The following is a 25,734-nucleotide window of genomic DNA, read 5'->3' as shown; positions in this document are numbered from 1 at the left end:
AATGGAAATGGAGAGAGCAAGAATTAGAAGAAGTGGACGAGATAAGATACCTAGGGCACATACTACAGAAAAACGGCAGTGATGAGAAACACATACAAGACAGGAAAAAGAGAGCAACAATAGCAATGAAGAAAACATGCAGCGTGGGAGAAAGAATATTCAAACAGGACTACAAGACGAGAGTGAAGATGTTTGGAGCACTGGTAGGGAGCGTGGCGCTGTTTGGATCAGAGGTATGGGCCTGGAACATGGAAGAAAGACTGGATAGAATAGAAAGAAGATATGTGAAATGGATCTTAGGTTTAGATATGATAACACCAAATTATATATTGATAGAAGAATGCAAGCTAAAAGGAATCAAAGAAAAAGTATTAAAAAGACCAGCAAGGTATGAAGGAAAGAGAGAGAGAAACTGGGGAAATGGCCAAGAGGGGAAAAGAGCAAGAAGGAGAAAGAAGGGACTAGAGGAGAAATGGAGGGACACAGATGGAAGCAAGAAAAGAGCAAAAAAGGATGACAGCAGACCAAATTGTAGAAGAAAGAAGAAAGAGAGAAGCAGAAGAGAGGGGAAAAAGGATAAGGGAATCCAAATATAACATACATTACAGAAAAATCGCTAAAGAAGAGTCACTAAAGTACTTAGAAGGGAGGATGAAGTGGAAGGACAGAAAAATATTAGCATAATTCAGATGTGGAAATGAGACCAAAACAAGGGAATACTGGAAAGAAGAGGGAGAAAAAGATGCAGACTATGTAAAAGGAAAGAAGAAGATCAGAGACATGTAATAGAAGAATGTGAAATAACGGGAGGACCAAAGGACATAGAAGAAACACTAAAGGAGACTGGAGAAGGACTAACAGAATTAAAAGCAATAATAGAGAAGAGAAGGACAATACAAGACGGGGAAGAACGACAAGAAGGAAGCACAACAAGGAGGCAAAAGCCCAAAGTTGTAATAGTTTTTTAGTCATTAGTTTATAGTTTTTTTAGTTTTTAGTTTTTTGAGATAGAATAATTAAGGGAGTGCGATATAATAGAGTGGATAAGAGGAGAGGTAAATATATAAGAAACGAAATAGGTATAAGAGATGTAAAACCGAAAGTTCATCCAAAGTCGAAAGGCACGGACTAAGTAATAATAAATAAAAATAGTTAAAATTTAATCGATAACATTCGGAGAATGTGAAATAACGATGTTAAATTTGTTGAGAAATTACAATATATATAGAATTAGGCATACTTATAGAAAGCGACATTAATCTCAGAAATAATTATAAAAAATTACTGTCTGAGCATTCTTGCATAACCAATTTAACTAATTATTAATATTATGTAATTAATAATACGTAATTAATAATATTAATAAATTAACAAATTACAATTCTTGACAAGTTACAAATCTTTACAAGTTTATAATTTTTTCTTAAATAAAATAATCAGGTAATTTGTAATTTGTAGAATGGCACTAATAATATTACCTCAATTATGCAAGACAGCTCTAGTTTAAACTTTATGCTACAGATTGCAGAATCTTAAGATAAATAAAAGATTCGCATATCCAATATTATAATAAAAATCTTGTATTTATGTATAATAATCTTTTGAAAAGAATGCTTCGTTTGGAACGAATATAATGATTATACAAAAAGAATAAATTACCTTTGCATAAATTTTGTTCGTGAATACTCTTTTTCCAATCGCGTTTACGATACTGTTGACGCTGGAAATTTGCTGGAAGCTGCAGGGAAAATATTGCAAAATGATTTTAATTATTACTGCGAAAGCCCAATAATTTTTGTATAGTTTACAATACTTTACTTACTAGCTGATCATTTTTTCGTAATTTTTTACAATGAAATTTATTACGAATTCGACTCCCTTCGGGCCCGAATTGATAACGGAAGTGAAAACGCTCGAACTATCTTCAAATCGTACCTGCTTATCTGAGAGTACTGTGTGAAGTAACCTTAGAAAGAAAAAGATAAACAAGTAAACGTAATACACTCTACATATAAGCATTAACAATAAGATATGTATATGGTGTTCAAAAATTATTTCACACTTGAAAAGAGTTACTACAAAATTGACCTGCTTCTTGAAGTGTAAGGACAAATCATTTTATTGCATTGAGTATTCCTCGTTACGAGGAATAAAAGTCTGACAGCCATGGCAAATAATTTTTTAACATCCTGTACAAGCTTTTACAACAAAATATCTAAAATGTTATATGTACTACGTATTTATCTTCGATTGACTACGATCTATTTGTATTTTTAACTGAAATGTTTAGCATTTGCTCATTTTTTAAAATATATAGAAATATTGCCCCGTGGTTTTACATATCAAATATATTATACATGTTTTTACAAAATAATGACGTAAGTATTGCAAACTGAAAGAAGAAAAACGAAAAGAAAGAAGAAAAAAATTTTTTATTTCTAAAGAAATAAAAAATATCCAATGAACGTATCCTAAATTTCAATCCTTTCGATGTTATACTAGAAAGAAGAAAACAGAAAGTGAAAGAAACATCGTTCAATGTATAATAAAATCGCGTAGGCACATTATTATGTATTGAAAATCAAATCATTTACAATACATTTTGTATTGTAAATGAAAATATACTACAAAACTCATTTCTTAAAAAATTCATATACTTAAACAATTATTGAAATACAAAAGATGCGAAATAAAGAACACAGCTTTATAATCATCTGATATAAATTTTTATCGAGGTTTCATTACTCTACTCGCATTCTCCGAAATTATGCATTTGCATGATTCATGGTTCAGCAACAGATAATAACTGTGAACATACGATAATGAAACAAAAAACATACTACTACAATATTCTCATATATGTCGAGTAATGTAAAACATGAAAAATATGTTTTCTTTTGAAAAAGTACATAGAGTAGAGTACAAATTTATAACACTGTTATATTGAAATGGGATTAAAATGGGATATTATATGTTGAGATATCGAGAATATCTTTTACAAACGTGAAAATAAATTTTTGTGTTTTTCATTGATTATAGAACTTACGAACTCATTATTGATTATAAGACTTACTAATAATGACTTACGAAAATATTTGTATACGTATGAGAACTTTGTTTATTAGATGACATATTTGTGGTTCTCTAGATTTCGAACGTGTTTTTGATAGTATGCTGGCCTTTGTTCCGATGTTTCGTGAACATTGAAAATTCTTGAAACTTTTTCAGGAAATTCAGGTCTGGCCTGAAAAAGTGAACCAGAATCTTCTTGATATGTCGCGTTAGAACATAACGCAATGTACTATTGAAAATACACTCGAATGCCGAAGAACCACACGTATGTTAACTTATGGAAACTCTTCTTATACATATATTGTGTATTGTATAAAAGATTTTGTATAACATGGTACAATTATCGTGGTCACATTTGTATAGTTTGACACAATCCTGAAAATGTATGCAGGAGTTGCAAAATATTCATTGGAAACATACACTTCACAAAAATCACAAAATTATTTAAACAGCCAATTACCTATTACATTATTTAGTATTAATTATATCTTTAAACCAACTATTCGTATTATATATTAATTTTTTTATTGAGTCAAATGAGAATATGATCATAATGTCTTAAACGTTACTTCTTGTAATACTCTACATATTACATGAGGACAAAAATGAAACTGAGTAATTGATTGATTAAAATAAACGCGAGATCAAAATATTGAGTAATATTAAATTGAATGATTCCGTTATATTATCGTTATATTATTACTATTATTTAATATGCTTATTATTTAATATGCTATTATTTGATTTGTGAAACATAAATTACTCCATTTTTGCATGATTAATATAGCTTAGTAAAGTCAATTGATACTATAAACTTAAAGTCGAAAAAACTGGGTTCAATCCATATTCGTTCTCAATGCTTTATATATAGAAATTAATAAATAAAAACTTACTGGTCAAGAAATTCGTCTTTAGTAGCGCAGGCTAAAGATTGGAGAATTATTAACTTTTGTGCAGAAAATGTCGTATCTGAATAAAGTGCCCACAAACGATTCCAGGATTCAGGATCGTTCTGTTCAGCAACCGTGCAATATGATACACTACGAATATTGGGTGGAAAGCTGAAAAATAATATCCATGAAACATCTATTTTAGCATAGTTTGTAAATACAGTAGTACCTCCCGCAAACCTCCTTATATGTATTTGTAAAAAAGGAACTTAATAAGATAAGAGATAGGAAAATTTATTATAGTACTGTATTGATTTTATTATAGAACTATGTATTGTACTGTACCGAACACATCTAAGAAATTATATTTGGCTCTGCGATAAATTAACACTTTGCTTAATAGTAGTGAGAATGTTACAGATATAACTTTTACACAAATTGAAATAATAAATGCAAATAATCAAAATGAGACTCCTTATGTCAAAGTATTTGAGATATTTGAAAAAGAGCTTCATTTGGTTAAGGCGTGAAACAATGTAACTCTGCATAGTTATTTATGATAAAAAAATTTATGTAATTCAGAAATCCAAAGAATATAACATCCTTAATACATATAACCTTGTTTATCAACGTTTCATAACTTCTAGATAATTTGATTTAAGATATATTTTATATATTTAAGATAATTTCATTATATTTTACAATTTATGTGATACTGTCCACTCTATTCCTTTTTAATTATCAAATGATATACGTAACACAGAATTTTAATTGATTTAGTTTAAATCTCAAATAAAAATAATAGCTTTAATTTGCAAAATTCTAGAAAGCAATTGTGGCACATTTAGGTTGAATATTGAAATATTAATATTTTGTTAATCTATACTTAAGTAGGTGCCATAAAAAATCCTATTGTGCGAGCATTTTATGAAAACTATATACAATAAAATTGAGCTATATAAAAATAAAAATAATCTTGCATTAAATATATGATTCTATTAATGACTTATATGATATAAAACTTAATAAGTATAAAATAAAGTAAACTTTTATTCGTTAATGTAACATTTTCATTAATATATGGTAATATATAGTAATATATATTGTATAGATATGTAGGATTTCTAAATACTAAGGAATCCTATTGCAAACTTGAAAACTTTCTTTGAAAATTACGTTATTTAATTAGAAATAATATTGACCTTGCCATTGTTATTTCATTGTTGGTCCAAGAGTTAAAATAAGATAAAGCTCGAGATTTGCAGTTTGCTATGTTTACTTGGCATGCCCACTTGCGAATGTGTGATCTGAACAACAAGGTGATGTGGTCATCATTTTCCTTATCCTCAAATCCAAGTTTATTGTATACCGGTGTTAAGAGCGAGCTTAGATATCGCTGGAATGTAATAGCAATAAAAGTAATATATACAATATGATAATTATAATAATATATTAATTATAATTTATATACTTTGAACGTGGCATAACTTTATTTTATATAAATTTATATTAAATAAAGTATTTACATTTTTACATTTTTACTGATTTTAAGGTGTATAGAGTATTTTACAACTGATAGTTGAGATTACAGAAATGTCGAATCGTAAAGATTAATAAAGCATAAGTATTAGTATTCCATAAGAAACATTCTTATACGTAATGTTTATATACATATGTATGTAATTTCAAAATGAAAAAATTTTATCATATTTGTTCATATCTTTTGTATATATTATCTTTTTTTCCAGAACTATGTTGGTTAGTGTCAATGATTTTTGTATTGATGCTATGTGTAATACTCCTTTTGTATACTCATACGTAGATTTCGGCCATTTGATTTCAACTTATAAATTTAAAATAAAAAGTAAGAGACGATGTTACGCCGGGCGACTCTCTGCCTGGCCCAGGTCACACACCGCGGGCCAGACGGACACCAGATGTCCGCTCTTCCGTACGGCGTACCCTCAATAACCTTAAGCACCCGTTATAAACCCGAGTAACTTGCCTGCTAAGGTCCTTCAGACCCAACAAATGTCTTTTTCTAAATCACTTTCTAAGGACTATTGTCTACCACGGCTGGACAACGGAGAGTTGGGTTTTCTCACGTGCGATGCTTCCTAATAGCAACTTTTTATCGAGGGCAGCTAAGACCTTTCCTAGTCCACCAACCTTCGTTTGTCCAATCCGAGGCAATGTATACTGTCCTCACTTCCTGCCCTAAAATGGCATGGACAAATCCGATGGTCCCGTGCGCTAGACACACCCTTCACTAGCTTTCCTCCAACACAGCATCGTCACTCAACTTCACTTCTTCTACATCGTTGGAAAAGTCAACTACTAAGTCTAATGCTAACGCCTATCGTGGCAGTCTAAGCATAACGCGAGAGTCGGTTCTCGGTATTGTCGCGCATACATCTCCTCTATTAAATATGTTATAGTGCTACGTCCACTAATACACTAAATCCAATTATAAGAGCCCTGCTCTAGCGTACATATCTATCTTATCTTCGTGCGATAAGTCATTATCTATTTATCTATACTCATCAGTGTAATCTAAGTGTTGGAAATATATAATTTATAATTCTGTGAATCACAGTGTTATACAAACTCAATCACCCCTATTATCTCAACGGAAATCAGGGGATCGATCAATTCGTGGTGTCGATTGTTATAATCGTAACGGGAATTTATGACTCCCGTTGACGTCTCTCCTCGCGATTACGTCTCCCCGCGATTGGTCGAAATAACAGACGATATATATTATTTATGGTATGATCTGATGTCTACATCAGATAACCGCATAAAGACAGAAAATATTCTGAATTTTCCTACTTGTACGTTAGAAAAACAATAAGGTCCATAATAAATAAGCAAAAAGAAGTCTCGAGGAGAGCGTGTTGAATCGAAATGTACTAACAAACCGTTCCGCGAGTTCTATACATTCAGTTAATTGTCGAAGTGATTTTATAATAATAGATGGTTCTCCAACTAAAATGTTAGTGATTAATGATCAGCGAATGGTTAAAAGTAATACATTGTACAAGATAAATTGCACCTCAGTATTGGAAAATTATGAAATGGTTTCTGACTACGGAAGTCATTTACCTATAGTCACTGTTCCCATTCAATGTCCAACAGTCAATCTCTCCAGTTGCAAAAGTCATGTTCTAAGTGACTGCTTTTCAAGAAAAGATCAAGCTATTGTTATCGAGGCCAAACATGGAATTCAAATCAAAGACTATGCATTTGTAATTGACAAAATTACAAACCCAAGAAATATGCGTTTTATTTGAAGAATTTCTAGCGGTGGAATTTGCGTTTTTCTTGCTACTGGAGATCTAGCCAAATAAATTACCAACAACTACAATGCGATATAAATAAATGGTTCCAATCTTTAAGCTTGATTTCGGTACACAGATACAAGAGGATCATATTGTTCAATGTCTATTCAACGATTTCACATGCATTGCTAGAAAACATGAGTGACATTCTTAAGAGCAGGTGTGATTGAGGCAGATTTTCCACACATAAGCAGTAATTACATTTTACATATAACTAGAAGTAATCAAAATTGAATACGAAAATATCACCTACTGGATTTATCCAATCTCCAAAGCACTTATATTTTTTATGCAAACAAATGTGGCATTTAGCCAAAGCCACACTCAAACCAAATTAAATTACCAATCAAACCAGAATACAGAAAACACAGTTAATGAAGTCCTCGAAACTGATATTAGTTGAAATAAATCAAAATCCATCAAACGAACAAAATTTGATAAGGCTGAAGGCTCCAATAGCTTCTCTGGCATCGACATCAACAGTACAAACATGAATCAGGATACATTGAGCAAATCAAAAACATAAAAACAATCAAACAAACTAAGAAGAAAGCAACTAGAAAAAATCCAGAAAGGAGTATGTTACTATAGTAAGTATTGTGTGCAGTGTAGCAGTACTATTTGTCGTTTATTATTTATAGCGCCATTTTTATTACAAAATGTCATATACATTTGGAAAACTTTTGGATATGCACTTTTGTTACGGTGCAGCAGACGGCAATAGTTCAAAAGCGCAACGGGGATTATACGGGGAAGATAGGACTATACCGTGTAAAGATATTTTGAAAAATAACCCAACGATTGCGGCATACAAGTACATTGAAACCTGCAAAATCTGGCGGTCGAATTCAACACGACGATCCGGATCTGGGAGATAGAATACTGCATCGTATTCAAGAAAATCTCAGGTTAAGTATAAGCAGTCAACGCCGTTAGCCGCGCTGGAAACACTCGTTCTCGGCCGATCACGAAAGTTAAGCAGCAGCGGTCACGGAGCGGTCTAGAATGGGTGTCGCTCCGTGAGGCGTTGACGAAGAGGAGACGCGCCGAAGCCATTTTTCGCCCTTGGAGTTTTGGGCCCCTCTGGGGCGCTGGATGGTCGAAGCACACAAGGCAAGCCTCCGGTGAATATCAATAAGGAGAGACAGCGCTAGGGGTAATGCCCCCCCCCCCTAACGCCAATTCAATAGTCAGGAAATATTAGGACTGGCTTAGAACAAGAGAACGCGCGTGAAGGGGGTGCAACTGAAGTTAATTCTCCACGTACAAAAAGAAAAAAAAAAGGTTCAGTATAAGCATTAGTGCTGTTGAAGAAGATATCAGCAACAACACCGCATGGTCTGTATTGAAGGGGGAAAATCCACACCTGCATAGCTTTCAGAAAGTTCAGGTGTTAAAAATAGAAAATTTTCTTTGAAGAAAAGAATTTCGCAAATGAATGAGTCGGAAAATCCAACACAACTTCAATTTCTCCGCCAGGATATTATTTACCGATGTGGAAACATTTTATAAATATGGAATAACAAATATACGTAACGAACGTTTCTGGGAACGTGAAAATCCACACCCATTAAGAGATAATTCATGTAGAATGGTGCACCACCATATTTTACCAACGCAGTGTACGAGCACTTGACTAGCTGTTTTAGAAATAGATGGATCAGTCGAAGAGAAGCTATATACTTTGGCCTGTTCGGTTCCCTGATTTAAATCCTCTTGACCTTTATTTCTGAAGATATGTGAAGAAAAACGATTTTTAGAGAAATGCATCTCCATTCAATACAGGTAGAAATATATTTGATAAAAGTCCAGCACTTTTTTTTTAGTAGGAAAACTTAAAATTGGATACACTAAACTAATACACTCTTATAACTAAAAATAAGCCGGATAAGTGCAAACACTGTAACTGTGTTCTGTCCGTAGATCTTAATTATAATAACGTTTCCCAATACAAAATTAAATTAGCTCTTTCAAATGAGATTTAGACATATCTAAATCATAAAAAAACATTATGAAAATCTTCTTTATTTTCTCAAAGATATTAATTTATATCGTAAATTATAATATCGTAAGCTACAACTTAAGCCGCGTTCAGCTTAAAATTAAAATAATATAAATACATAATTATTTTTCTTGTAGATTTATCTTTGATACTCAATTAGAGTAATATATAGCAAAACTCCATTTATTTAAACCTTACTTATTGGAATGGAAATTTAGTTAGTGAACAATTTATTAAATGTTCAAGATTTCTTTGCATCGAATCTACTTTTCTGAACGTGAATTCATATTATATGAATTCCAGCTATAGAAACTATTTGTTCTTCCATGAATCCAAATAACTGGAATTTTAGCGTAAACTTTGATATAAACGATCCAATTTTAAATTCAATGGACCTTGTTTTCTCTACTACAAGACTAACGTTTACAAATTTGATTTTCTCAACGAAAACTAAAGATCATGCAAGACAGTGATAATTTTTTAGCTCTATTGCTAAATTTTTAACTTTCATTTCACAGATGGCGGATAAGAATTTAGATTATTACTTTTCAGAATTTCAGAATTTGCTTCGTTTTAATTTGTATTCTGTACTGTACGTGCAAAAATTACAGATGTTATTTATAACGTAAAACATAAAATCTACAAATTAAAATTAAACATCCTATAATTAAATAATATGGCACAAATTTTATTTAAACTGTTACGATCTCCTATATATAGATGCCTGCATAAAATTGAAAAGTGAACAACCTTTTAAGCCTTGAAAAATCAAATTATAGATCTACAAAGTTTTGTAAAAAGAATCAAATGCATATTATGCAACATTATGTGCAATATTATAAGACTAGGATAAGTATATAAACATTTCATCATAAAATCATACAAAAGAACAATTTTAATAATATGCAATTAATTAATAGCGTATTAAATAGCACTCTGCCATAAAAAAAATTGAATATGTGCCTTATCATGTTTATCTCTTGTACCTTCAATTATTTTATGACATCTCTTGCTTTTTTCCTTCACTTTTTACTTTGTAATACATACCACAAACGCTTTGTAACCTTCCTTTCCTTCAAATTGTTTATGCAAATAAGTCAAGCCGTTGAAAAATGCACGCCATGGAATGTAGTTGGTTTCCTTGCTTAAATATTGTGTTGCACTTAAAACAGTAGGGTAGTCAACATATCCTGCTCTGCCAAGATTTAACAAATCATCGATGAGAGCTGCACGATTAATTTCGTGTATTATATTAAATCGATCACTTTTCAAAAACTTAATTATGTCTTTCCAATTATCAGGTGCATAGTTTACCCGATAATACCCTGAAAACAATTTACTTTATATTTTTATTAAGTAAAAATGAAATATGTGTTAGTAGATAAGAAATACGTGTCTTTGTAAATAGATATAAATAAAGAAATTAAATTTAAAATGGGGATTTGTTTTATCTATTATAATATTTTTTAATATTTTTTATTTTATATTATAATATGTTGTATACTGAGTAACAAGTACCTTAGTCTACCTTAGATATTTTTTACATTTTTGCAATTCACATGCATTCTAGCGATCTTTTTTTTATAAATGTATAAAGATCCACAGTTCACAGTCTACATAATCTACATAGTGTAATAGTTAAGTAATGTATAATGTTGTACATAGTGGTAAAACTAAAATAGTATAATACTTATACTATTTTATTATAATATTATATTATATTAGGTTTTATAAGCAAGATAAGTATTCAATTTTATTACTTGTAATGGTGTAGATTTTTAGTATGATTTTCAGCATTTTTTACATTATTAAATTCTTTACACTCTAAGGTTTTGAACGAGATAATAATTATTTCACAATTCATTTTAATAATTGTCCAAAAATTTTTCAGAGTTGTTTTATTCTTCTGTAAGTGGTGTGATACTTATAACTGAAGATTCTGAGTCATACTTTATGAAATAAAACTTTTTCTATGTAACAGGGTTTTAAAATTGCTTATTATTAAGCATAAATTTTGTTCAGAGTAAGTTCCAAAACAATCCTTTAAAAATTGTTCTGAAAATAGGATATTTGTACAACTATTTACCTGATTGTTGAATGTTTAGCAAGTAGAAATCACTACTTGGTAATATAATGCTTTCTTGAACACTCTTGAACCAGTATTTTGGTTTTGTGTCTTGAAAGTCTGAATCGTTAAGATTCGTCCAACTGATAGGAATATACCAAATATGATCAGTTGACGATTCTTCTGGATTCAAGAAGAATCTCTGTTGTCTCAGCGTTAAACGATTATTATCTATGTTAGCATGAACTACAGGATAACCAGGCTGAGTAGTCCAGCTGTTTATAATGTCGGGAATTGAATCTTTTATTTTCTGATCTTTGACTTCTTCTCTGATTGCATCAATAAGGTCATCTGGCGTAGCTACATCATATTGTCTAAAAGAATAATTATATTATCAAAATTCTGCTTTATAGAAACTTTCGATAATGTTAATGTCCTTTTTTTTATTGAAAATGAAACGCGATTACACCTGTACTTGCTTATTTTTATTATATTATTTTAATTATATTTTCATTTAATTCATGATTAGCAATCGGCGAAGGTAGATTCCCAGCCCCAAAATTATGAAGCTTTGGCTATATGTATATATGTGATTGATTGTATTCATTGATATTCCTTTCTTGAGAACAATTATCAGTCCATTCATATATACATATGTAATTGAATTACGGGTAATTTAGGATTTAATTGAGGCACTTCGCGCCAAAGGAACGCAAGTGATATTTTCGACATATTTCAGCAAAAGGAAAAATTTATTAGCTCGATCATTAACAAGTATCGTTTAGTACGAATATTAGTGTTAAGGTTTCTTGCACCTCTGGTGTTAAATATAAAAAATCGATTTGCTCGAATCTCCCTCAAGCTAGACTAATAACGGGTTAAGAGATTCAGTTGTATGTGAGAAAGAAATGTCTTTGAAACTACTATATTACTTTATCTTTTATTTATTGTTAGTCCAAATCTTACCGTTTCTTTAAGTAATTCGCAAGAGCTGCGTAAAATGGACGACGACCCAATACTTTTTCTATCATTCTTATCACGCTAGCAGCTTTTGCGTAAGATATCGAATCGAATATTCCTCTAATTTGTGTTGGACTCCAGACATCATGGGTCATAGCATGAGTGGATATTGAACAATCTGTTTCAAAAGCTGAATGAAGCTGTTCCACGACAAACTGAGCCTCCAAAGACCATTTATTAAGTTTCACCTAATAAATTTTATTGTTAATCAATAATGTTGTATCTCTTTTATGACTAAAATAAAAATATGGAATGCAGTAATAAGTTAATCAGTTAGATAACAAAAAAGAATTTGTTAAAGAAACATTTATATGTTTAGCTTTTGGGAAATGTACAACATACACATATTGAAGACAAGATATTTGTGCAGTTTAAATATTGACAATTAAGAAAATACGATTAATGTTATCTAATAAAAGAGATATATTTTATATTTAATTCTGAATCATTCCTTTCATTGTGTGATTTGTCAAAAGTACCATTGTGAAAGTATCAAATTTGATAAATTAAGAAGAAGTTTTAAGAAATGTCAGAATTCGATTTTAAAAGCTTACTATTATGACGAATATTTTAAGAGAACTTTTTGATATTGTACGAATTCATAGAAGTACATTTGGAATTATAATTGGGACATTGCTATAATTAGTAATTATACCAATATACTGCAATTCATATTTTTAAAGCAATGAAGTAATGATCTTTTGAAACTTAAATTGCCTAACTAATTAAATTATACAAAAAGATAAAAAGAACTGAGTAGAGTTAAATATTAACATAATACTTTCAAAACATTGTTTAAAATATATGTGAAAAATTTAAGTATAATATCATATATAATTTAGAACAAATTTTTATCGAATTTCAAGACTTTTTTTCCTCAGGAGAATGTTACATACATATGTATATATGTAACGGAAAAACTTTCCTTATAACATGAAACACATTCACAATATTTAGAACAATTTTCAAATAATGACTAAAATTTGTTTCAATGTTTTATGAGATACTTTGTTTGTCAGACGTAGAAATAGAAAGAAACTTTAGATTTAAAAGAATTATAATAGATTTAACTGTCTGATATCTATCTATAAAATGAAGTCTGTCCAAGATATTACATGTATAAACATTTTTTAAAATATTAGATTGTTGTATAATAAATGTCGCTTCAAGATAAATAACAGCAAAAAATATAGTTTACTTTAATATGAAAATTTCTGATCTTAAATTATCTGAATCGATATATTTTATATTATTTAAAAAAGTTGAAACAAACAAATAGTTGACCTCGTCAAAAACAGTGCATCAACTTAGTATATGATACATATATTCCAAGAACTAAAAGTGTAGCATAAACATCAATATTGTCGAAAGTTTACAACATAATTCCTACATATAAGTATACTTACATGTTCAGTTCCAAAATACTGGAAATACCTTGCAAAGCCTTCATTCAACCATATATATTTCCACCATTTTGGACTGACAAGGTTTCCAAACCACTGATGAGCGATTTCGTGTGATATCACGTTTACTATACTCTGTTTTGACGCTGTGGTCGATAAATCATGGTCATATAGTATGTTTCTTTCTTTATATGTCAATAGACCCCAATTTTCCATTGCACCTGACACAAAATCGGGTAACGCAACCATGTCGAGTTTAGGCAACTGGTATGAGATATTCACTGCTATTTCGTAAAAATTAACGAGAGGAGTCATAACAGATAGAGCATATTTTCCATCTTCGATTGCGTTTCGTCTTGCCCATACTCCATGAATTTCCCCGGCGTCTTTCACCGAAACAAAGTCGGAAATTATCAGAGCCACTAAGTACGTCGACATTTTGGGAGTTTCTTTAAAAATAATTGTCTTCGTTGTGTTCCTGCAAAAGTTTGATCAAGTGACTCGTTTTATCGTTGACGATTATGAACTAGTCAACTATTAACTGATTGGTTTTGCACTTTGAATGACGAGAACAATTTCTTTCATATCGAGTTCCGATAATACTTGACGATATTGGTTATATTAATATTTTTATGTACCTATTTGATTTCGTGAAATTAATAATATTCCATCAGGTGGTTCACAAATCGGTCGCCATTATCTGAGTTACTTTTTATTGTTAGTTTAATAAATATATATTTGTCGAGCAAAAATCCATTAGTATCAATCGAAGGATTTGCTGATGTAAAAAGTAACTTTCAAAAGCATCATCTTTTCATAAAAAGATAAATGACATTTTATATCTTTCAAACAGCACCATGTGCCTTTCTTAACATATTTTTATGTAATTTATATAATATGTGATATGGTAAATATCATTTTAGTTATCTGATAGTCGTAGACGGTAATACAAAAACAAATTATAAATTATTATAGCATCAGACGATTGAAATAATATTCAGGCTGTCTCATTTGAAGTTTTTTCCGCAATTATTTCCCAAACTATAGCTCGTTTAAAAAGATGTTTCAAATGAAATTTACTCTGTTTCGAAAAGGTGGTCACAAATCTTCTCTAGGTGGACATGCTTCCGAGATTTCAAAGTGACGATTTTGGGTGAGCGCAAAGAATTTGGGAGAATTAGTTCTATCGCTTCTGAGAGGATAGATTTATCATTTAGGGATAGAGTAAATAATTATATTAATGTCCAGGGTCATTCTTTTGAATACAGAAGATAAAAGACAATTTCCGGACATCCGACGAAGGTAGGCGTTAAACAACAATAAATGACTTTGTATGATCTTGGAACATAAACATATATTATAGGTCGATAAATTCCTCACGAAACGGACGAAAACGGTCAGCTTGAAATATCGAAGGCACGTCCACCTAAAGGAGATTTGTGACCACCATAAGATACTCCCCTCCCGAAAGAGGATAAGTTTCATTTGAAACTTTTTTCTAAATGAGCTATAACTTCAAATGGGACATTCTGTATGTTACCACATAACTGAATTCATTTTATAGTATAATATAAAAATATAACAAGAGGCATGTACATGTATATACTGCTATTTACAAAATACCCTTTTTTTGGTTCCGTTTTTTCACGAAGAAATGTCACTTTTAACTACTTTATTTACATCAGTAAATTCTTTGTTTGATACTAATCATCTTCTGATGTAAACATTTTTTATTAAATTGTCAGCACAAAGTTAAATATATCGTGGCAACCGTTTCGTGGATCACCCCAACATATTGCAATATCAAAATTATAATATCAAATATATATTTAATATATATATATATTTATAAATATATATATTTAATATCTTGGTCCTAAATTTAGGATACGACTCAAATCAAAGAGATTCGGTGGTTGAGAGTAGAACCAAGGTCATATAAAAATCTTTGCACTGGAAGTTTCTTTTTGAAGAAACGCAAATTTGAAAATTTATCGATTACACATGCACCGAACTAATTTTCAATTAAACATGTTCAAACTTCATTTCCTTCAAAACGGGGCCTATAAAAGAACGAATTTTATTTTACATTTTCAATTCAAATTGGTAAGAGGAATCCTCAAGCGATTAAGTGATAGCAGATGAATTATTTATGAAATTTACAGTGATTGCACTTTTATTACGCATAATCTCTAATATAGTATATTTATCAAGATTTAGAAGATCAGTACCGTAATATTTATGTCACATATTATTTCTTGGAAAGTAAATAGATTAAAATTAAAGTATGGTATATTTATAGTTTATGTGAAACAATTGAAGAGCATAAACGAATATTATACGAGTTTATATAAAATAAAATATTTCTATCTTTTTAGTATTAAAGAAAAAGTGTTACATACTGATTTTGATACACATATTCCACTGGCATATTGCTAATGGCGGTGTAGTTCTGTGGTAACAGGACATTCATTGTGAAGTTTGCCTTCATTGCTGGTTCATCGAAACAAGGGAACATCTTTCGAGCTCCAACTGGTTCCATGTGTGTGGCAGCTAACCACCTGTTAAACAAACAAAATTGTTTTCATTACACAAAACTCTAACAAAATCGGGGATATTACTAAAGATCTTACATATATCGAGTGGCTTAAAGCCAACAACTTTACACAAAATATTGTAATATTTTTCAAAATCCGTAACGTCGCGCATAAACAGAAAAATACGAGGTACATAAGTTCTCGTCCATAAGTGTTTCGGCACGTCCATATTATTGCAAATGTATGTAAAAGATCTTTTGAGAAAAAAATATTACCGATTTCGACGTGTGCTAAGAAGTATGAAATAATTTATATTTTATTTGTATTTGTAACAACGGTTGGGATCACTTGTTTTCATCATCACTTACTAAACAGCATATTAAATATATTGCAAGCTTTTCGAAGGCGACGCAATACGCCTTAAAATGCTTCTAATACAACAATACATGAGCGCCATACTGGAAAAGTTTAACTCGTTTATATTTATATTATTCGAACTTTAACTCGTTTGTATTTGCATTATTCAAATTTCAACAAGTTCATGTTTAATTGCATTAAATTACACTGCATTATAACGCAATGTCACAAAGAACATGTTTTAATACTGGGCAAATTGAAAACCGCCGCTTGTAATATATGTACGGATACAAATTATGCTTGATGTATTAATAGTGCACAAGTTAGTGGAATTATATATACAGCAGCTTTGCCAATAGTTCAAAATACAATCGTTACAATGACTGAGTTGCATTTTTAATTTTGCGCCGTCTTCAACAAGGTTGTAATATGTTTAAAATGCCGTTGACTAATTAAATGAGTAATCTTAATCGTTGCTGCGTATGTGCCTAAATAAAATACAAATAAAGTATAAATTATTTCATGATTTTTAGCGCATGTCCAACTTGGTAACATTCTTTTCGAAAAAATTGTTATTTCATATTTCTTAATGGAGCGATCAATACTAACACAGGACAACCGTAAAACGATTTCCATGTCATTAAGAAGAGGGTAATTTATTTCTATCTATTTATTATTTATTTCAATTCTTAATTCTTATTGATGAATAAAAAACTGTTCAGTCCCGCATGTGAATAAGGAATAAAGCAACTGTACTCCGTCAGCGATATACTTTGAACAATGATAGAAAAGGATATTTCTATAATTCTATAATTCGCCCAAAAACGAATCCGCAGAATAATAGTTCTTGCGACGGAAACACGAATCGAAGCCTATTGAAAAACGCAATTTGAAATGCTTGCCCAGATTGCTTCTTTGGACTCATCTTGGTATTAGTCCAACAATTGTAGAGCCATCTCTGAATATACGAAGATGAAATTGGTGAACACCAAATTCTTTGCAATGACAATAGTTCACTATGAACAAATTGGAAAAATTTTGTAAACGGGCTGATTATCCCTAGGCGATGCGGAAGGTTTCATTTCGATAGCGCAATTCAATCCTGAGTAATCAATGAATATATACAAAAATTGGATTTTTGCAAAAAAAATAGTTTAACAAATGCAAAAAAGAATGTTGTCGCTGGATCAGTGGAAGAACATGCCCTACGAGATGTAAAAAGACACATCCCCATTGGTCATACAGTTTCGGAGAAATAAACATACATAAAAAGAAAATAAATGTCGAATCGAGATACCTTCCTTTTTTACAAAGTTGGTATAAAAATATATTTCAAGTAAAACTCTTTAATCTAAGATTGAGCACTGATTTTATGCTAAATGACTAGTAGAGGCTGAAAAAAATATACTAGTATAATAGTATATATCAACTAGTATAAATAAAACAACACTTAGGTTGGATGAAAATTGGTCCTACGTAGATAGCTGAGTTGAATGACTTCGAATATGCAAAAATTACGTCTATTCAACATTAGGAGTAGCTTCAATATATAATTTTAATGTATAATAATAATATATAATAATATTATAAAACATAACTATTTGCAGTATTTGATAAAGACACTTAATTGTTTATTAAAATAGGACTATATTCCAATACTTTTTATAAATAGAATAGAGGTGTGTTCCTTGTTTTAGAATTATTTCATTATAACCTTCACAATATAACAAAAATATAAATTTTTCGATCAAATTGCACCAAGTGTCTAAATATTTATCGATAGCAGTATGCTACGCTACGAGGCTTACTATAGGCCGTATTCCTAACCGTCGCTCGTGGCACTACAATGTCGCAGACAGTCTTATCTGACTGACGAAAGATACACAATGTAGCGGCAAGCGCATAATTCATTAAGCAGCGAGTTCCAGAAATGTCGATTCGTTTAACGTGATCGTTATTTCATATACACAAAGAAGATGGCATACGTGATCATAGGCGCGAACGGTGGCGTGACCCGAGCGTAGTGGGGGTCGTCTCTGAGAAAAGACAGAAAGAGATCGAAGGGCAATCAGTGTCATTTGAGGATTCAAACATGGAGAAGTTCTGACGAATAAAATTAAAGTCGCTTAGTCTAACAAATGCATCAAGAAATATTATAAAGTCGGGTCAAATTACTAACAAACTAATTGTATAATCGATAAATAATTTGTGGCGTGTTCATTATTATTCATTTTTATTCATTATTATTCATATATTATTCATTATTTTTAAATATTGTCAAATATACAAGTTTATGTTAACCATATTAATTCAGTGTTAAACTCATTGAACCACCTTTGTTATCTTAATCGAAACAGGGGAACGACTAATTCGCGGCGTCGATTATTCGAATCGTAGCGAGAATTTACGCCTCTCGCTGACGCGTTTTCCTCGCGACCGCGTCTCTCCACGATCGGACACAGTGTGAGTAAATTATTTACCTTGTTTGACCATCTTCATCAATGTACGAACTTCTATAAAATCCACGCATGTCTTTCTCATTTAAATATCCCCTATATTCTATCGTAGTAAGTAATTTTTGTCCAACTTGCAATTCTTTTCCTAGCTCGATGACTAGGAAATCATACTTTTCGTAAATATCAATTTTTACAATAACAACATTCTGACCGTCTACGACTATGGATATATTTTCATGGATTAAGCCTGCTGAATGTAAAGTGATATTCTTCGTTTTGTTCGTAACGGTTGCTTTAATCTTCACTGATCCTTTGAATGTAAAATTGTCGAGTTCGCTTAAATCAGTGGTTATCCAGATGGAATAAGAGTTAGGAGTAATGCTCGTGGGTAGACGATAATAATCTGTATCTGGGCGGTGCTTGTCATTGAAATCAATTACCCATGACATAATTGGTCTAGTGTACTTCTTCAACCACGACAATTCGTATTTTGCTAGTTCTAACGAATTGTTCAACGAATTTAAGATATTCTTGAATTCAGCTTGGCGTTGCTTGATCAAATTTTCGAATTTATCCACTAATTTTTGAGTGGAGAAACGTTTCGAGGCTGATGACAGGATACTTGAAATTGTCTCTGTTCCATTATAACTGAAACAGGTGTTTTATTATATTAATATTAATATTTATTGGACTGCTAAAAAAGTCATGGTGAAATTTAAGAAAAATTATTTTAAAAAGTACTTGTTTGGAGAATTCGCAGTGCAATTTAAGATAAATTTAAAGATAAGATATTAATTTGAATAATTCATAGACAAATGAATAAAGACTTAAATGTAGTAGAATTAGAATTTTTTGTTTTTAAAATTTTGTATTTAAAAAAAATTCATAAAATCGTAATACTGTTACTTAAATTTTATATTGCTAAAGAACTTTTCATTCGTTTTGGTAATTGATTAATTCAAATGGTTTTGCAGTACTCCTCATTATTTTATTTCTTGACATTAAAAAAATGTGGAAAGAGTAAATGATAAATTTGATAAAGTTGAACAACTGTTGAAGTTGAACATTTTAGCTAGAGATGAGATCCAATATTTTTAGGATATTGTCCAATTATAGTTTAATGATGTCTTATTAAGAAACGCCTTTTCTACTAATTAGTTTTAAATTTGTCTCACTAATTGCTACATTTATTGTAGTATCCTAGAAATATTTCTCCCAAGTTAGCATATTTTAACAATTCTGGAGACGCTACGACTTTTCCAAACGTGTAAAATGTAGAAATAAATTATATTATATCAATATTTACTATAACAACAAGTAAGTAGCATTAATAGAAGATACGAAACGATACATTTTTTTGTTAAGTTTAGAACATACAATTTGATCATTTCAGTGGAATGTTTCGCGACGAAATTTAACACAAACTCTGCGCCAAAAGCACTGGAACTGTGAACTGCGGAGAACACGGCGGAATTGTCTTGCATTCGAATTCTGCCTTCTTCGAAATTCTTTAGCGCGTATAACAGGTATCTGTAAAAGTAATATAACAAAATCGTGAACCCTGAACGATACATCTCTATGTGTAATAAAAAAACTACGAATGTTTATGCATTTCTGATGTTTAAAGATGTCAAAATGCTATATATGCGGATTATGTATATATATACAATGATATTATACATGTATATATTTTTGTATGGGCATATATATACATGTAGAATATCATTATATGTAAATGCATGTACATATGTATAATATCCGAACTAAAACATACGTTGCAATATTTAGGGGACAAAACAAGTTTCTATTTAGGTTCTTATTTAATATCACTTATTTAATGATATCCATAATATCAATTTGCATAAACATCGGCTGTCTAATAATATAAGCAAGAATAGGATTCTGACTTCTCTAAGAGAACAACATCCTCGGTACAACCGAGTGCCTCTAGTATAACCACTTGTTCAGTTGCGGAGTTTGAATTATTATATTTATCCCATAAAAATTCCCAGTCTTCTTTCGTTCCATATTTCACGCCCATGCAATATGCGACAGGTCGCTGGTTGGGTTTAATCCTAAAAGGTATAGTAATAGGCGAAATTAATTATTAATTTACCACTACAATCATATACATTTTTGTTATTTCTACTGCCACAAGTAAAATATTGTAATCTCGAGTTAGTTAATAATTCTATTTCCTAATTAGTAATTTAGTATAACTATTCCATTTAAGAATATATATGACTGTTAATATGTTTTGGAATTGAAATGGAGGTTTTACAATTTTCTATTAGATTGCAACCATAAGATAAGAATTCAGATTCAGATATGAACGATCTATAGTTAAAAATGAGTGTATTAAGCTGTATTTATCTTAGTATTATTATAGAAACAATTATATATAATATCATTATACATTGATTTATTTATACATTTAATTATCGATTATTAAAAATAAGTGACTGAGTGCAAGTTGATGTATTGATGATCCATTTAGTTACAAAAAAGACGAAGAAAATAATTTGAAAGTACAAAACCGATATATTTTTCTCATAATAATACAATACTACATTTTATATCAGTAATTCCGTCTATATAACACAAATTCATATAGTATGACATTTTTTAAGAACTTAATGACTGTGTTATACGAAAATACCTGTTTTGAGATTGCTTATTAAATTTGTACCAGGCTTAAATAATATCGACAAACTTTAATTCCCTTACGTTATGTTATATTTTGCCCATTGCTGGAACATTCTAGTGAATGTCTGCACGCAGGTTTCGTGACCATAGTTGCAAGCCCACTTGTTCAATTCACCTCTCAATAATACTGTTAATCTATCGTCACTTGGACGGTCCACATACCCAATATCTTTGTATACATCTTTGATGAGGATGAGAACAAATTCCTATAAGATTTAATTGCGGGGATCATTGAAAAATCCATTCCATTATTAAAAATCCACGATTAAAAATTTTTTTCAATCTAATTGTAAATAGAACTTTATTTCACCTATTAAGTTGTTCGAAAAGTTCCTGTTGTTTCTGACGAACTTTATTTTATATTTTTCTAAAATGGGAGGGAATTATTTATTATGAATATCTATCATATAGCAAAACATAAAATTTGAACAAATAGGAACTATAAATAAGTACAGTAATCTAGGAAAGACATCTAGAAATTACAATGCAAATTGTTGAAATAAAAAGTAGTGGTTAAATGGGATGTTCTGCCACTTCTATCCCATTTATAATATCCACCGAATAAAACATGGTCCGCATGTTATTTATTTTGATTTTTACAAAATTGTATAATGCCACAAAACTGCCATTAAAAACCTATAACAACTACTTAGATTGATTCATCACTAGTAAGGGAAGAAGAAGTTTTGAAAACTCGATTATGATATATAGTAAACTCATTGGCAAAAAGCAGGAAAATAATATTAATTCTATATATAAACGTACATTATTTTTTAACTTTTTTAAAATTTAACTACGAATTTTCCAAACAATCGAATATTATAACACATATCGGGTTGAAACATAAACTACCCTCCGATTTCAATGATTTTTGGACATGTTGTAGAAGTCGATATTTTGAATAACTTTTCTATATAAATTTTTTTCTTACGTATGCATGGTGTTCGGCTACAAGTGTCAAAAAGTTTAAAGGATAATTCTTGATGTTAAAACAAGATAAAAATCAGGAATAAAAAAATTGTGTTTCCGGCTTTGTTCTTTAATTATCGGCAATTAAATATTAGCCGAGATATCCCTGTGCGCGAGCAAACCTCCTTACATGAACTCAATTAGATAGGTCAGCCTATGCAGTGGGGTGCACAGGGATGCTCAAATCGAACGATGCATAAGCAGCAGCTTACCTCGCACAAGTCGCAGAAAAGAAGATTATGACATTTGAAAACGTTAAACCATTTTAAGTATGAAAAATCGTTGATTAAACGTTATTCCTGCCTACTCATTAAAATTCATAACAGCATATCGAAAACCGTCTCATGAGATTTTCGAATAGAGAGGATTAATGTTTATTCTAATCCTTTGCCTCCATAGTTAATTAACAAATAACAGCATATCTAAACAATTTTTATACAAATTTCACACACGCACTACAATTGTCCCACCCGCGGGTGTCCACAAAAAAATCACACAGGGCTAAATTTTAAATGTCAGCAACTAAGAAGCAAAGCCGAAAAGTAATTTTTTTATTTTTTATTTTTATTTCATTTTATCTTCAAGGATTAGCCATTAAGTTTTTTAAGTCTCTAGTCGAAGACCCTGTGTAACAGTAATAGTATAATAATGTGGGATAGTGTGATGTCAAGGAATGACGAGGCGTGAGGGGTAATTGTTTATTAGCGTTGTCAAGATATGTTAATGTTGTCAAGGAGTGTTGTGAGCATTACCAAGGTATGTTAAAGGAAAAATGAGCATGGAAAATGCTGTCAGAGTTGAATTTATCGTGGTCGTGTTAAGTTCGTTGTGTTGTTGTGTCGTAGAATTAGTGAGAAACGAATACGCGAAACGCTGTATTATATTCGATTTCGTGAGAGTACAACGATATTGTATTTATCATACTGTTTTCTATAAACTTATAATATAGCATTCCTACAAATTGGAGGCTCGCCCGGGATTTATTTTTAAAACCGTGCCAATCTAAAATTTCGGGAAGCGGTGTGATAAGAGATCGTTAGCTGTTGCTAATAATATCGTGTGTATTCAAAGACATTATTGTAAAGTCTAAGATGGCAAATTGTGAAGTGGAACAATTTTCTAGTGAGGAGAATCTAACGATGGAGGAATTAAGAAACAAGCTTGCTCAGATGAATCTACCGATATCTGGTGCAAGGTCAATGAAAATCTCGAGAGGCTTAGGACAAAGGAATTAAGAGAACGTCTAGCTAGTATGGGACTAGAGACGAAAGGAAGAAAAGCTGAATTACGTGAGCGACTACAGGCGGCCTTGGTAGAAGATGCGTCGTCGGAGGAAGAAACTGACTACAAGAGTGAAACGGAAGACGATGAAGAAGGTGAAAGTGAACGCAGAAGGAGCGCGCGAGATATACATCAGAATTGTGACAAATGCTGTAGAAAGACACGTAGGCGTACAACATTAAGTTTTCAGGATGTCCAAGACGCCTTAGAAGTTTCTACGGGCGAAAACAATGAAAATATCAGTCAATGATTCAAGATGTTTGAAGAAACGGCAAGCATGTGTATGTGGACAGAAGAACAGAAAGTAATTTATACAAAAAAGCTGATGAGAGGATCTGCAAAAATATTTGTGAATCGTGAGTGCCATGCTAGAACTTGGCTTGAATTAAAAAGAGGACTAATAAAGGAATTTTCAAAAAAATGTAATACTTGGCAAATACACCTTGGCAAATAATCTTTAATCTTTCTTTAATCTTGGCAAATAAAAGAGATGACGAAGGATGTACGGCCTACATGTACCGAATGCTTGGAATAGCTAGTCACGTGGATATGAAGAAGCAGCGAAAATGCGGTACATCGTAGAAGGAATAAGAGACAAAGAAGTCAATAAAGACTTTATACTTTATACTTTATGGAGCTAAATCAATGAAAGAACTAAAGGAAAATCTAATCATCTATGAGGAACAAAAATCCCGCATAGCAGAGTCGTCTGTGAGATCGGTCAGAGCAGAGGACAGCAGAAAAAACAGGCAATCTAGAAGAGTAGTGAAGTATAGAAGGTGTCATAATTGCGGCGATAGGGAACATGTGAGTGCTGATTGTCCGAACATATCGAGAGGTCCTAAATATTTTAAATCTAGAGAATTCGGATACATTTCATCAAACTGTGCAAATATACTAAAGGATAAAACGCGTTATGATGGGTGGAGAAATGAAAATAAAAGAGGGGTGTTACGTCGCGTAACACTCTACCTAGCCGATGCCACACACCGCAGGCAATATGGCAACCAGATGTCTTCGTATACTCGCAGCGTATCCTCCATAGTTTCAAGGACCTTCCATAAATTTCATAGATTTCCTAGAAAAGGTCCTTCAAACAAAACAAACATCTGGTTCGGAAGAATTTCTAAAGACTATTGTCTACCACGGCGAAAAAGGGAAAGTTAGTTTTTATCACGTACGCTGCAACTTTCCTCCCACTAACCACTTTCTCTCGAGGGCGGTTAAGACCCTTCGTCTAACCAATTAAAAACGAAGCCTATTCCGTCATTCTCCTAAATAACATCGGCACCAACAAATCCGATGGTCCCGTGCGCTAGACACACCCATCCTTAGCTTTCCTCCGACACAGCATCGTCACTCGACTTCACTTCTTCTACATCGTTGGAAAAGTCAACTACTAAGTATACCGCTAATGCCCATCGGGCAGTCTAAGCATAACGCGAGAGTCGGTCTCGGTATTGTCGAGCCTACATTTCCTCTCCTAAATATCTTATAGTGCTACGTCCACTAATACACTAAAGCTAATTATAAGAGCCCTGCTCTAACGTACATACGTATCTTATCTTCGTGCGATAAGTGATTATCTATCTATCTATGCTCATCAGTGTAATCTAAGTGTTGGAAATATATAAT

At 31.5% G+C, this 25,734-nt stretch overlaps 1 protein-coding gene across 2 annotated transcripts in view; it reads right to left on the bottom strand.

The window, feature by feature from the left end:
- Nucleotides 1-25,734, bottom strand: part of LOC117233796 (putative aminopeptidase-2) — a 74,893-nt gene that overhangs the window by 30,508 nt on the left and 18,651 nt on the right. For both annotated transcript variants that reach the window (XM_033494382.1, XM_033494383.1), the window contains exons 9-21: nucleotides 21,871-22,055; nucleotides 21,051-21,218; nucleotides 20,521-20,673; nucleotides 19,168-19,791; nucleotides 16,196-16,354; nucleotides 13,797-14,271; nucleotides 12,337-12,578; nucleotides 11,392-11,744; nucleotides 10,353-10,630; nucleotides 5,165-5,358; nucleotides 3,966-4,133; nucleotides 1,823-1,966; nucleotides 1,660-1,738 (exon numbers count right to left, since the gene is read on the bottom strand). In XM_033494382.1, the coding sequence (XP_033350273.1) occupies nucleotides 1,660-1,738; nucleotides 1,823-1,966; nucleotides 3,966-4,133; nucleotides 5,165-5,358; nucleotides 10,353-10,630; nucleotides 11,392-11,744; nucleotides 12,337-12,578; nucleotides 13,797-14,271; nucleotides 16,196-16,354; nucleotides 19,168-19,791; nucleotides 20,521-20,673; nucleotides 21,051-21,218; nucleotides 21,871-22,055 (3,222 nt within the window). The remainder of the gene's footprint in view (nucleotides 1-1,659; nucleotides 1,739-1,822; nucleotides 1,967-3,965; nucleotides 4,134-5,164; nucleotides 5,359-10,352; nucleotides 10,631-11,391; nucleotides 11,745-12,336; nucleotides 12,579-13,796; nucleotides 14,272-16,195; nucleotides 16,355-19,167; nucleotides 19,792-20,520; nucleotides 20,674-21,050; nucleotides 21,219-21,870; nucleotides 22,056-25,734) is intronic.

This window comes from Bombus vosnesenskii, unplaced genomic scaffold, assembly GCF_011952255.1.
Source record: "Bombus vosnesenskii isolate JDL3184/JDL3185 unplaced genomic scaffold, Bvos_JDL3184-5_v1.1 scf7180000013299, whole genome shotgun sequence".
Classification (NCBI taxonomy): Eukaryota; Metazoa; Arthropoda; class Insecta; order Hymenoptera; family Apidae; genus Bombus; species Bombus vosnesenskii.
The sequence above is the reverse complement of the archived record's forward strand: the minus strand, read 5'-3'. Positions and strand labels throughout refer to the sequence as shown.